Here is a 14,410-nt window from a genome sequence, read left to right as displayed (position 1 = left end):
ATAATAACTAACTCAACATTCGTTGAAATAGAATAAGATCTGTTTTGGATTTACGTCAAAATTTAGACGTGCAACGCGATGCCTGGCGCCCACACACGACAGGTATGTATATTGCACTGTTTAGTGTGTTTCAAGCATGCGTTATATAATTGCAGACTCCCGAAAAGCAGGATTATAATCAGCTGGTACTGAACTTGCACATCGCTGTCCCGCGGCCTCGCGAGTCGCCGGCGTCCTGTCGGCGGGAGCGGGATCCACGGTGGACGATCGCAGCAGGCCCATGGCTCGCAGCGCGCCCTTATCGTCGGGCTATTGGTGCCAGCTATCCTTTAAAAAGATGCTTGCCTCCGCCCCGGTGTTGCTCCTCCTCGGTTCCGCCTCCTGACGTGCCGCTTGTGTCCGGCAGTGGAAGCGGAATTGGGTGGTTGTTGCGGCGCAGTGAGACGTGCAGACGTCGCGGGGCCAGACCGGCTCGGTTCTCTTCCCCGTCATGGGGCTGTTGGAGCGTGTGAGGCGGCAATGGTTCCTGCTGGGCATCGTGCTGGTGATCACCTTTGCAAAACTACAGCCTTCCGTGGGGATGCATGGAGGTAAGCTTCAGTGGTCGGGTGTGTAAGGCAGGAGAGAAACCTGGTGGCTGAACTGTACACCGGCGGAACATGAACAGGCCCGTTTGTATGGGAATCATTCAGGGGAGCAACTTGAACTCGCGTCCAAGCCTGTACCACTTCTGATTCCCATTAAGACTGGGAGCGTTGCAGGTTTTGCCTCCTTGTGCACGTTACCAACCTTGCGGATGTCACGTTTCAAACTCATTTGTTTGTGAATGTAATGATACCTCGGTGCTTTAAAACACAAATACTCACAAAGTGCTTATCCATTATAAACACGAAAGATTCTGCAGATGTTAGAAACCTTGAGCAATAATATACACACACACACAATGCTGGAGGAACTCAGCAAGTCATACACTATCTATGGAGGGGAATAAACAGTCGACGTTGCAAGCCAGAACCTGCTTCAGCACTGGAGAGGCAAAGGGGCAGAATTCAGAATAAGGAGATGAGAGGGGAAGGAGTACAAGCTAGTAGGTGATGGGTGAGACCAGGTGGGGAAAGAGGTAGAAGTAAGAAACTGGGGAAGGATAGGTGGAAGAAGAAGGGATCTAATAAGAGAGGACAGGGGACGGAAGGGAAGGAGGGGGTAACCAGAGAGAGATGATGGGCAGGTGCAGAGAAGAGAAGGTGTGAGAAGTTAATCAGAGTGAGGAATGGGAAAGAGAAATGCCACTCTTTGTTCATGGTGATATTTTGGTGGTATTTATATTTTATTGCTTTACAAAGAATGAAGATTAACTTTAAATCTAGTCTGAATATTTGCAAAGTCATTCCCATTGGTACAATAAGTTGTATAGCACTTTTCTTTGGACACACCAAACCACTTTGTCAATTAAGTACTTCAAAATTTAGCTAACGTGTCAGCCAATTTGCCCAAAGCAAACTTACAGCCAACCCAATTGCAATAACTTTTTTATGATGTTAATTGGGGGATTTTTTTGAGACACTGGGCTAGCTTCTTTGTTCTTTGAAATGGTGGTAGGCTCTAAAAGAAGTCTTGGTTTAAATGAAGAAAGATTGCAGCTCTCCCTCAGTATTGTTACAATGTCAGCTTAAAAGTTTTGTGTGATGCAACATGCAATCATCCAACTTGGAGAATGTCACTAATGTTTTTGTGGTAATACAGTGAAGCAGCGAGAATGTCTGCTTAAAGTGAGCTAAACCTGAATAAATAGTGACTGAAACTTCTTTTGTTTTACTTAAAATGTCATATTCATAGGGGTTATTGTGTATAGTGACATTCCAAATATTGCATTGAAAATTGATTTTATTTGCAAGTGTATTGTTCTCATAATTTAAGTTATAAAGTTGATCTATTATTATAATGTCTTTTTTCCTATTGGGGAATTACTTTGTGCTGCTGATTTCTGTGCTGGATGTATTTTTACATACTTTCTCTTGGGTGAATTACATTAAATATGTGGGTGACCTTGTATGTTGATCAGAGTAGAAGTATAGTAATCAGCAAACCAACCATCCCTAATAATCTCCTAATCTTCTAATATACTCCTTAGAATTTTGAGTGTACTATAGAGCATCTTTAATATCTGTTGCTTACAAATGATATTAAACAAGTACAGCCTTTTGATAAGATGTTAAACTGTGGCCTAACCAGCTCAGTTGAATGTTTTTACAAAAAAATCATTGCACTATTACACAATAATTTCTGTATCTTAGCCAATACAAATTACCTTCTGGAACTTTAAGAATTATTAAGGGTGGGTTATTTACATTTTTAACTGGAGCAAATATGGATTTGATGAACAAATTAAAGCTTTCCCAAGTTTAGTCGACTTCAGCTCAGTGTAGACTACACAGCCGATAATGTAATATTAAGCAATAAACTGAACAAGTAGAAAATAATATTAAGTATTTTTTACTTTTTTTACACTGAAGATACCTGATATTTCATTTTGGTATTTGACTTAAATATTTTGTGTTCTGAACTTCAACACTTAAAAAGTTATCTCTTTTCTAATCAAGTTTTGATTTTGTATTTTACTTTTTAATAGGGCCATTGAAACCAGAAATTACGATAACTTATATTGCCGTTTCTACTATATTTTTTAACAGTGGGCTTTCATTAAAGACTGAGGTAAGTTTTCATGATTCAGACTTAATGCAATCAAAGCATGGCTTTGTAAAATATTGGCAAACAAACAAAATATTGCCGACAAATTTCCAACTACTATGTGTAGGCCTGTGTTTCTTTGTCAATGAAGTATGTCATGTGCAAGCCAAAATGTAATTAGAGCTAAATTTAGAATATTAGAATGTGTATATATCAAAAAGCTGAATGCTAGAAACCACCTTTCTCTCTTGCTGCAGAAGTGCTGCATGACTTGTTGGCAGCATTTTCTAGTTTTGTATACATGTACAGTTTTATTAAATTCATTTTAATATCCAGTTTACTCTGCCTTGAAATATTAGGAACAAATTGTAGGATTTTTTAAAAAATATGAAGCCTATGTCAAAAGATTTCTAATGATTTTCTGCTGAGTTGCAGTTCTTTGAGCATATGTGAATGTTTCAGTCAGGAAGCCATAGCTTAAATATCAATCCTCATTTAGAGTTCTGTTTTTTGGATGAAAATTAAATTGAGCATCCATGTAATGGTTTGGTTAGAATGTAATGATTCTGTGGAACAATTTGGAGAGAAGTAGAAGGGTCCTTTTGGTATGGCAATCTTTATACCTTAGCGAGCACCACTAAATCATCTTATATAATTATAGAAACATAGAAAATAGGTGCAGGAGTAGGCCATTCGGCCCTTCGAGCCTGCACCGCCATTTATTATGATCATGGCTGATCATCCAACTCAGAACACCGCCCCAGCCTTCCCTCCATACCCCCTGACCCCCGTAGCCACAAGGGCCATATCTAACTCCCTCTTAAATATAGCCAATGAACTGGCCTCAACTGTTTCCTGTGGCAGAGAATTCCACAGATTCACCACTCTCTGTGTGAAGAAGTTTTTCCTAATCTCGGTCCTAAAAGGCTTCCCCTCTATCCTCAAACTGTGACCGCTCGTTCTGGACAACCCCAACATCGGGAACAATCTTCCTGCATCTAGCCTGTCCAATCCCTTTAGGATCTTATACGTTTCAATCAGATCCCCCCTCAATCTTCTAAATTCCAACGAGTACAAGCCCAGTTCATCCATTCTTTCTTCATATGAAAGTCCTGCCATCCCAGGAATCAATCTGGTGAACCTTCTCTGTACTCCCTCTATGGCAAGGATGTCTTTCCTCAGATTAGGGGACCAAAACTGCACACAATACTCCAGGTGTGGTCTCACCAAGGCCTTGTACAACTGCAGTAGTACCTCCCTGCTCCTGTACTCGAATCCTCTCGCTATAAATGCCAGCATACCATTCACATACCATATGCTTGATTGTTTTTTGTGATGCTCTGGAAGAACATATAAGAGCCTTAGGACTTGCTCCACCAGGTTCAAGAACAGCTACTACCTCTCAACCATCAAGCTCTTGAACAAACTACACTCACTTGCTCATTCACTGAGATATTCCCACAACCAGTGATCTCACTTTAAGGACTTTTTATTTTGTTATCTCATTATTTATTGCTATTTGTTTATATTTGCATTTGCACAGTTTGTTGTCTTCTGCACTCTGGTTGATCTTTTTATTGATCTTGTTATGGCTACTATTCTAGATTTGCTGAGAATGCCCGCAGGAAAATGTTTCTCAGGGTTGTATTTCTCAGGGTTGTATATGGTGAAATCTACGTACTTTGGAAATAAATTTACTTTGAACTCTGAGCCAAATCCATTATAGTGATATTACATTTCAAATCCTATTTTGTTGGATGTGATTAGACACATGCTATCTTAGTTTTCTCCCTTGCCCATTTATTGTTTTTATAATTTTATACAGTGTGTAATATTTTAAATTTTATACACTTGACTCTAATCAAGCTGCTAAGAGATGCATAAAGGTGGCTATGGGTTACTTTTGTTTCTTTTCTAATAACAAATAGCTTGATTTCTGTTCATTTATCCCCTTGAAGATTCTTTGGTTAAATGTCACTTTGGTTAAAAGTAAAGAAAAATTGGTTACTTTTAGATAATCAGTTGATGTTAGCAGCAGTGCCCAGGAGATCTGTATCATAACCTTGTAAGTGAGAAGATCCCACTTCGAAAAGAACTGTTTGTTTTTTGGGTGATACACCACCTATTCATTTTACATGATTATCACAAACACTGAATAAAGACTTGATTTTATGTTATACCACCTTCTAGCTCTACCATGTTAGTTTGGAAACCCAAGTTGTAGTTCTCTGGGAATCTAGCATCTTCCAAGAAACAAGAGTATTTCTTCCCTGTAACACACATCTTTCCAGCATCTGCCTGGCCTGCTGCGTTCACCAGCAACTTTGATGTGTGTTGCTTGAATTTCCAGCATCTGCAGAATTCCTGTTGTTTGTATTTCTTCCCTGTTGTATCTTAACAAGCATAAAAATCATTACAAGGAATTGAGAAGTGCCCTATTTTCTTAGCTGCATGTGAACAGTGCAATTGGAAATGGCCGGGGGCGGGGCGGGGGGGAAGAGGGTGCGGGTGAAGAAACAAGTAGTTAGAAATCTGTCAAAGGACTTGCATGGAATCCAATGACAGAACTTGCCTTGCTAGTATTTCCCAGCAGTATGCTGAAGAATTCACCTCACCACACCTAAACCAGCCAGAATTAATGTCCTGCAGACACAGGTATGCTGTGTGGATGTTCAACACTAATCTGTACTCAGCTTGATCCCAGAATTAACGATGAGGTGAAAACAGTTTATTTTAGCAATGTTGAAAATGAACTTAAACCTGCATATATGCATATTTTTCACTTTGAAGACATTTTCTGGATCTTCACATTCACCTTTTAAAAACATTATACAAATGATGGTATTTCAGCAGTGGAACATCAGACTATAAACATGAGCAAGTTTGCAGATGCTGGAAATTCAAAGCAATACATACAAAGTGCCGGAGAAAGTCAGCAGGTCAGGCAGCATCTATGGAGATGAATAAACAGTCGACATTTCAGGCTCAGACCCTTTTTCTGGACTGAGAAAGAAGGGGGAAAGATGCTAGAATAAAAAGGTGGGGGAGGGGAAAGAGGCTAGCTGGAAGATGATGGATGAAGCTGGGTAGGAAAAGTCGAGGAGTGGAGAAGAAAGACTCTGATAGTAGAGAAGAGTGGACCATGGGAGGAGGGGAAGGAGGAGGGGACTCTGAAGGGAGTGATAAATAGGTGAGAAGAGATGAAAGGTCAAAGTAGGGAATAGGGAGAAGTTTTTTAAACTGGAAAGGGTAAATCAATATTCATGCCATTCGGTTGGAGGCTACACTGATGGAATACAAGGTGTTGCTCTGCCACCCTTGGGTGTCCTCATCTTGGCCCAAGAGGAGGCCATGAACCGACTTGTCAGAACTTCAGACTAGCCTGCAACTGGTGTCCATGAACATTTGACTTGGAAATGGAAGCACAGACACTGAGCCAAGAATGACATTGTTTATTATTATATTTGGCTGAAGACCAAATGTATGGAAAAATCACTGGTGATACTATCCAGACATAGTTTTAATAGTGTTCTGAGATTTTATACCTATGATCTAATAGATTTTGGATATTGAGTATTCTAACTGGAAAAGAGAAAATCATGGAGGTGCTTTTTCAATAAATCCTGTTTATAGTTTCAGTAAGGTTTGTTTGGAAAGTAAATAAATATTTTAAATTCACGGAAGTATTGTGCTCTTGGGTAAACTATTTTTCTCTCTTTCTCGTGTTTCAGGAGCTGACCAATGCTCTGATGCATGTCAAACTTCATATGTTTGTACAGGCCTTTACGCTTGTGTTTTTCCCGACGGCTATTTGGTTTTATCTTAAGTTATTAGCTCTGACGTCTATAAACCCGTGGCTTTTAAAAGGGTAAGGCTTTTGCTTCTAATTCTGATTTTAATATGTTTCAATATTTGATATTTAAAAAAAAGTTTTAGGAAGTATTTGTTAAATATGACATTGTCCAATACAGAGGGTTTGAGTTATAAAGTGATTGTTACTTAAAGTTTTCAACATTATTAAATTTTCACAGCAAATTAACATCTACTGTTTCCTAACCTGTGTTCTTCAAAAAAAAATGAATGAGAAAAATATTGCAGAGGAACTATCGTACGTTTTCTAATTATGCTGGGAAACTGTTCATGGCAGTTTAATCTTGAGTGTTAAACTAATTGCTTAGAAGTCAATAAACTTAGTTTCCTTGAAGGAAAGCAAACATACCAGACCCTTTAGTAGAGTGCTGTTTCAGTTGCAGTTATTGAGAAATGTTGACCTGCTTTCCCCCAGGGTATTAACCTTAATTATTTGAAACATTTGACTTTATGCATACATGTATCTCCAGCATTTGGAGATTTCTGACATTAGTTATTCAGGTTTAACTTCTGCACAAGAGTTGCATTTTTATTGGACTTGTATAAATTATCACAAAATATTGCATATTACTTCACAAAAGTCTAGTATTTTCATTAGAAATTCGAGATAACTTATAACTCTGGAGATCTATTCAGTTATGGGAGTATTCAGTTCCTGCAAACTGATTGTAACCAAACAGTCCACAAGTAGGAAATGTGACAGTGAACTGAATTCCCAGGCTGCGGATGGTGACTGCAATCAGGCAGTAGTCAGCAAACCCATGCTGCTGGTCTCCCAAATGTTCGTTTAAATGTATGGGCTGTCTGTAGGCTGGGTGTTCATAAGCTGGAGATGATCTGTACATAGAGACAAATTGATTCCGTCTGTGTAATGAGCATCATTCTTGGTATAAAGAAAGAAATGCAACGCAATTCTGTAGAAGTTCCCAAAGATTCTGGTACAAATAGTTTTCTCTGCACTGTTAATCCTGTCTAATGTAATGGTAGTGAAGGTCTGAAAGGCTGCTAGAAAATCCTGGACTTAAGAAAAGTCAACCCAAACAAACTGCTAAGAAATAAAATATTCCATAAAGTCTTGATGGACGCAATGGCACAATATTTATGCTAATTCTTTTCTACAGAATAAAATTAGTCTTTTGTTTTTTGTCTCAGCAATGCCACATTTCTTTATTTCCAGCATCCAAGATTTCTGGTACTCATACATTGTGTAACAGCTGTAGAAGGGTTGGTAATAGGCAAACCAGGTTTATGTTTGTGCCAGGAGCATGAAACTCGTTCTAAGGCTGAATGAAAACAAGACCATTCAGAACATGTATCTCAGAGATGTTTTGGTATAATAGAACATGGCTTTCAACGAAAGTTCTCTTTTATCCAGAAGTGTAAATGCATTGGCTAGCCCCTATTGATGTCCCAGGACAATTATTCCCAAGTTTTTATGTACTTTCAATAATATAGTAATCAAATGAAGGTGAGCCTTTTTGAAATTTTGATTAAAATGTTGCTGAGTTTAGAAATTGTAAATAATGCCACTAGAAAATGCAGAATATGTGTGTCTTTGGGAAGATCCTTCAATGGATCTTGATTTTTATTTTGAGAAGATGAATAGGAATTACAGAAATACATGTTTGGAAGTGGTTCTATAATTTCTGATTGCTATTTTTTAAACTTTCAAATCAAAGAATTACATTATGTATAGATTTTAGAAATGCTTTAAGCTTCAAACTTCAGCATAAATATCTTTAACTGTAAAAGTGATTGCTAGTACAAGGATGGAGCAGGGCACCAATCAGTTGCCGGACATCTTTTTATTGCTGACTATTGTAAAATGTGATCATAAATTTTGAAATTCAACTTCCTTCCCAAAGTTTCAAGATTCATATTGGGGTATTCAGTAAATATGTTAGCAGATAATAAAACATCTTCCTTTGATTTAAATGTATTATGTACAGGTTTAAAACATTGACTGTTTTCGATACATACTTAACCAATGCCACTGATAGATAAATAATCTACTATTGGAATTGAATGCTTGAAGAAGGCATATGAAATTCATTTGCACCTGTTTAAACGGGCTAAGAAGTTTATACAAGGCCAATACTTTGGAAAATACTACTCTTCTAACTGTGTTTTGGGCTTCTGTTCCAGTTTGCAGACTGTTGGTTGTATGCCGCCTCCAGTGTCATCTGCTGTAATCCTTACCAAAGCAGTTGGTGGAAATGAGGTAGGTGTGACATTGGATCTTTAATCGTATTTTAGAGTTCAATTCCAGAGAAATGATTACAATTCATTTATTTTTTCTGGTTTAATTTGTGTCTTTATAGTTAGTTTATAGTAATAATACATGATATCAGCAAGGGAGGGAAAAGACCTAGCAACTAATTTCAGTCTGCCAGTTGTGTAACTATTAGTGGTTCCTCTTCTTTCACTCTACTTTAAAATATCTTCACTTATCTAACCCATAGGAAATACCTACATGTGTATGTTTTTAATGTATCTATTTAGTGGAATTATAGATCACTGTTAAGTCCAGCATTAATTGTTCACTCCTAATTGCTCTTGTGAAGGTGATGATAATCTTCTGGTGAAAGTGAATAGACTGGTGTTGGGTAGGAAGTTCTAGAACTTAGATCCAGCAATGAAAAAGGAGTTGTGTTATATTTCTGATATTTATGACGACAAGGAGCTTTTGAAGGTATTGCCATTCCTGGTTGTATGAGCCACAGGTTTATGCCATGGTACTGGAATAAGTTAGGGAAATAGCTGTAGTTAATTTTGTAGATGGTACACACTGTAGTCACACTGCAGTGGTGACGAATGTGGGTATTTAGGATGGTCCTTGGGGTGCCATTCGAAAAGCTAGTGTTGTCTTGGATAACGTTGAGCTTCTGGAATGCTATTGTACACTTATCCAGGCTTGTAGACAGTATTCTATAACATCTCTGATACATGCATTATATCACGAGGTAAAGGTAAGTCATTCCCTTTTGGATAACCTGTTCTTCTACCGACAGTATTTCTGTGACTGGTCAACTGGTTTCCTGCACAATGCTGAAAACCAGGATGTTGATGGTGGGGCATTTGACAGTGTTAATGCTGTTGAGCTTTGAGGGTTAATAGTTAGATTCTCTCTTGCTGGAGATGTTCAATTCTTGGCAGTTGTTTGGTACAAATGCTCCTTGCCTTTTATCAACTCATGCTTGAATGTTGTTTGGGTCTTGCTGCACACAACCATTGATTTTCTGAGTTGTTTAAGAAATTGAACATTGCCAAATCATCAGCAACTACATACACTTATGAGGGAATCTGCCCTGCTTTTTTATGGACACGTCATAGCTGGACAGTTTTCCTTTTAAGATATGCAGATTTTATTACTGCATTGCAGTAAGTTAGCTGGAGGCACAGCTGGAATACATCTGAGTACTGCAGCATCAGTGATGCAGTACAAAGATGTTGTATGTTTCCATCACCTTTACTTTAGGATGTAGAACATACACCGTAGAGTAGTACAACATGGCATGGGCCCTTCAGTTCACCATGTTGTGCCAACCACTATAAACCTACTGCACAATCAATCTTAACCTTTCCTCCTACACAAGCCATACGTAACCCTCCATTTTGCTTGCATGATTACACCTATCTGAGAGACTTTTAAATATCCCTTGTACTAGCACCACTGGCAGTGCATTCCAGGTACCCACCACTCTGTATAAAAACAAAACCTAACTCTGACATCTCCCCAAATTTTCCTCCATATGCCTTAAGTAGATCTCTTCTGGTATTAGTCAATGGTCACCCTGGGGGGAGAAAGGGTGCTGGCTGCCCACGCTCTATACAACTCTATCAAGTCCACCTCTCATTTTCCGTTGTACAAAAGAGAAATGCCTTGGCTCGCTTTACCTTTCCTCATAAGATGTGTCTCTAATCCAGGTAGGAAAATGATAAATCTCTTCTGCACCTTCTCTAAAGCTTTCACATCCTTGCTATAATGAAGTGACAAGAATGAATACAGTACTCCAAGTCAAAACTTGAAGTTTGTTAAAACTTTGTCAAACTGCTATAAATGCATTGTGGAGTGTAACCTAACTGGTTTAATCGTGGCCTGGTATGGAAACACCGATGCCAAGGAATGGAACAAGCTACAGAAAGTAATGGATAAAGCCTAATCCATCACAGGCAAAACCCTCCAAACAATTATATGGCGTACAGCTGTAAGAAAGCAGCATCATCATAAGGATTTCCATTATCCAGGCTATGCCCTCTTCTCGCTACTATCGTTGCACAGGAGGGACAGAAACCTTTCAAAAGAAAGATTAGCTACATTTGTCACGTACATTGAAACGTACAGTAAAATGCATTGTTTGGATCAATAATTTGCACATTCCAAGCATGTGCTGGGGGTAGCCTGCAGGTATTGCCATGCTTCTGGCACCAACATATCATGCCCACCCACACATTACTAATCCATATGTCTTTGAAAAGTGGGAGGAAACCGGTGCACTCAACGGAAATTCACGTGGTTGGATGGAGAACATATAAATTCCTTACAGACAACGGCAGGAATTGATTCCCGATCACTAATACTGTAAAATGTTATGCTTATCACTACACTACTGTGCAGCTCCTTAGGTCCACATCACCAGGTTCAGGAACTATTGTTACCTTACAACCATCATGCTCCTGAACTGGCGTGGAAAACTTCACCACTGCTCTAAACTGATTCTACAACCTACAGACTCACTTTCAAGGACTCCTTACAATGCACATTCTCGGTGTTACTATTGTTCGCACATTTTGCCTTTTGTTGCACACTGGTTGTTTGTTCACCTTTCTTTATATATGGGTTTTTATAAGATTCTGCTATATTTTTCCTGTAAATGTCTACATGAAAATGAATCAAGATGGTACAGTATATGGTAATGTATGTACTTTAATAATAACTTAGCATTGATGTGTAGTCTATAGAGTTGCACCATTTCCTTGCGGCTTTTAAACTCAAAGTTCAAAGTAAATTTATTATCAAAGTACATGTATGTCACCATTTACAGTGGATTCTGGTTATTTAGGCCATTAGTTAACGGGGACAACCGTTTACTTGAGTCAGCCCTAAAAGTACAAAAACTAATTAAGAAAATAGCCGGGGTTCTCTGTTTATTTGGAACATTATGCCACTTAATTGGGACAGGACACTGTTGCTGAACAGTTTCAAGCTGTTCAATTGTGTGACCATGATACACTACACCGTGCCTAGAGCGAACAGTTTTAAGTAGCATCAGTTGTGTGTGCTTGTGTTCATAAAGCAGTGATTTTTGCCATTGATAATTGGTGAGAAATAAGCACAAGACAATTCAAAACTGACTTACTGACTGTGGTTTTAAGCATTCAGTCTGGGAGATGCGGAAATGCCCAGGAGTGAAAATGAAATTAAATGATTTCACAACTTCAAGTTAGGAACTTCGAAGAATCTGAAGGTAGCAACAATCATCTTGAATGTTATAATGAAAATGAAGATTGGAGGATGCAATTATTGATAGCATTGTGGGAAGGCAGTCCATTGCTTTATTGATACTACTATGTGTCCGCACTGAGTTTGTTAATTATAGCCAATCAAAAGAGCATGGCAGCATATGCTGAATTTCTCTGTCAGTAACTATTAGGAACTAATATAGTTTTATAGTACGGCAGTAGTATTGATAGTGTTCTAATTTGTTTGTATTTCATGATTGAGGTTGCTTGAAGGGCCAGAAAGGGCTTACTCCACGCTGTATTGCTTAAATAAATAAAATAATTTATTACATAGTTAAACAGTAGTTTGTCTTTTGTACATCTTTTTAAACTATTTCCATGAAACTTCGGCTGATTGGGGTATCTGTTTAATTGGGCCAAAACGTATTGCTCCCGAGGTGTCCCAATTAACTGGAATCAGGTGTTCTACCATGAGATTTATTTTCTAGTGGGCATTCATAGTAAGTAGAAAGAAATGCAATAGAATCAACGAAGAACCACATATGACAGAGAGGGGCAAACAACCAATGTGCAAAAGATGCAAACTGTGCAAATACAAAAAAGAAAGAAAAAAAATAAATAAGCAACAAATATTGAAAACATGAATCTTTAGAAATGAGTCCATAGCTTGAGGAATCAGTTCAAGGTTGGGGTCAGTGAAGCTATCCCCTCTGGTTCAGGAGCCTGATGGTTGAGGGGTAATACTGTTTCTGCATCTGGTGATGTGGGGTTTGAGACTCCCGTACCTTCTTCCTGATGGTAGGAGGAGAGGGCACAGTCCAGGTAGCGGGTGTCCTTGATGGATGCTGCTTTCCTGCAACAGTGTTCCTTGTAAATATACTGAATATGGGGAGTGCTTTACCTGTGAACTAGGCTGTATCCACTACTTTTTGTAGTTTTTTCCATTCAGGGGCATTGTTATTCCCCTACGGGGCTGTGATGCAATCAGTCAGTATACTGTCTGCCACACACCCATAGAAGATTGTCAAAGTTTTCGTTGATATGCTGAATCTGCACAAACTTCATAAAAAGTAGACAGATCCTCTGAAATGATAACTCTGAGGAATTTAAAGCTGCTGACCCTCTCCACATCTGACCATGGACCACATGGTTGTTTCCTCCTCCTGTAGTCAATACTAAGCTCTTTGGTCTTGCTGACATTCAATAAGAGGTTTTTGTTGTAGCACCATTCAGCCAGATTTTGTTGCTAATTCAAACTTTTGGGTTTACAAGTGAGGAAATCGAAGATCTATTTGCACAAGAAGGTCTTGGAGCTTATGGATTAGTTTTGAGGTGATGTTAGTATTGAATGCAGATCTGTAGTCAGTAAAGAACATCCTGACGTATACATCTTTACTGTCCAGATGTTCCAGAGCTGAGTGAAGAACCAATGAAATGGCATCTGGCATTGACCTGTTATGACAGTAGGCAAATTGGAGCAGATCCAAGTTGCTGTTCAGGCAGGAGTTGATATATCTCATCACCAGCCTCTCAAAGCACTTCCTCACGGTGGATATAAGTGCTACTGGATGATAGTATTTGAGGCAGGTTACCACATTCTTCTTGGGCACTGATATAATTGAAGCCTGCTTGAAACAGGTGGGTATCTCAGACTGTCAGTGAAACGTTAAAGATACCAGTGAACACATCAGCCAGTTGCATAGCACAGGTCCTCTGGGCTGGATGCTTTCTGTGGGTTCACCCTCCTGAAGGGTGCTCTCACGTCATCTTTAAAGACTGAAATCACATGGTCACGGGTTATGGGAGTTTGTGAAGATACCTTCATGTTTTGACAGGCAAAGCAAGCATAAAAGGCTTTGAATTCATTTTGGTGCAAAACCTTATTGTCACATATGTCACTTGGTTTCATTTTGTAGGAGGTGACACATCCAAGTTCCCTACCATGACCTTTTTGTTGTCCTTACTTCTGGACCCTTGCTGTAGCCTCAATCTGTATGCCGATAGGAGAACAGCCAGATGATCAAAATTTCTGAAATGTGGTTTAGGGATCGAACGGTAGGCATTCCTAATCGTAATATAACAATGGTTGAGTTTTTTTTGGATCCCTAGTGCCACAGGTGATACGTTGATAATAATTGGGCAGAGATTCCTTCAAACAAGCCTCTTTGAAGTTCCTGATAACAGGTGGAAAACTGTTAGGGTAGGTTGCTTCTTCTATGCTAATCATGGCACTCAATACCTTGAGTGCTTGCTTGGCATTGGCCTTTGATAGTACGTAAACTGCGGTCAGGATCACGTAGGCGAATTCTCTTGGTAAGTGGAAGGAGTGGCATGTAATTATTAGATGTTCCAGGTTGGGGGAACGAGTGCAACCAGACCGCTATGTCCA

General features: G+C 39.0%; 1 protein-coding gene across 4 annotated transcripts in view; it reads left to right on the top strand.

The window, feature by feature from the left end:
* The first annotated feature begins 201 nt into the window (after nt 1-201).
* The window catches only part of slc10a7 (solute carrier family 10 member 7), a 205,996-nt gene continuing 191,787 nt past the window's right edge, over nt 202-14,410 (top strand). Inside the window, exons 1-4 of one of the 4 annotated variants that reach the window (XM_072256032.1) lie at nt 202-590; nt 2,630-2,712; nt 6,420-6,556; nt 8,704-8,779. In XM_072256032.1, the coding sequence (XP_072112133.1) occupies nt 491-590; nt 2,630-2,712; nt 6,420-6,556; nt 8,704-8,779 (396 nt within the window). In that variant the 5' untranslated portion in view covers nt 202-490. The remainder of the gene's footprint in view (nt 591-2,629; nt 2,713-6,419; nt 6,557-8,703; nt 8,780-14,410) is intronic. The other 3 variants (XM_072256033.1, XM_072256034.1, XM_072256030.1) reach the window with 3 other exon arrangements.

This window comes from Mobula birostris, chromosome 4, assembly GCF_030028105.1.
Source record: "Mobula birostris isolate sMobBir1 chromosome 4, sMobBir1.hap1, whole genome shotgun sequence".
In the NCBI taxonomy this organism is placed as follows: Eukaryota; Metazoa; Chordata; class Chondrichthyes; order Myliobatiformes; family Myliobatidae; genus Mobula; species Mobula birostris.
The sequence above is the reverse complement of the archived record's forward strand: the minus strand, read 5'-3'. Positions and strand labels throughout refer to the sequence as shown.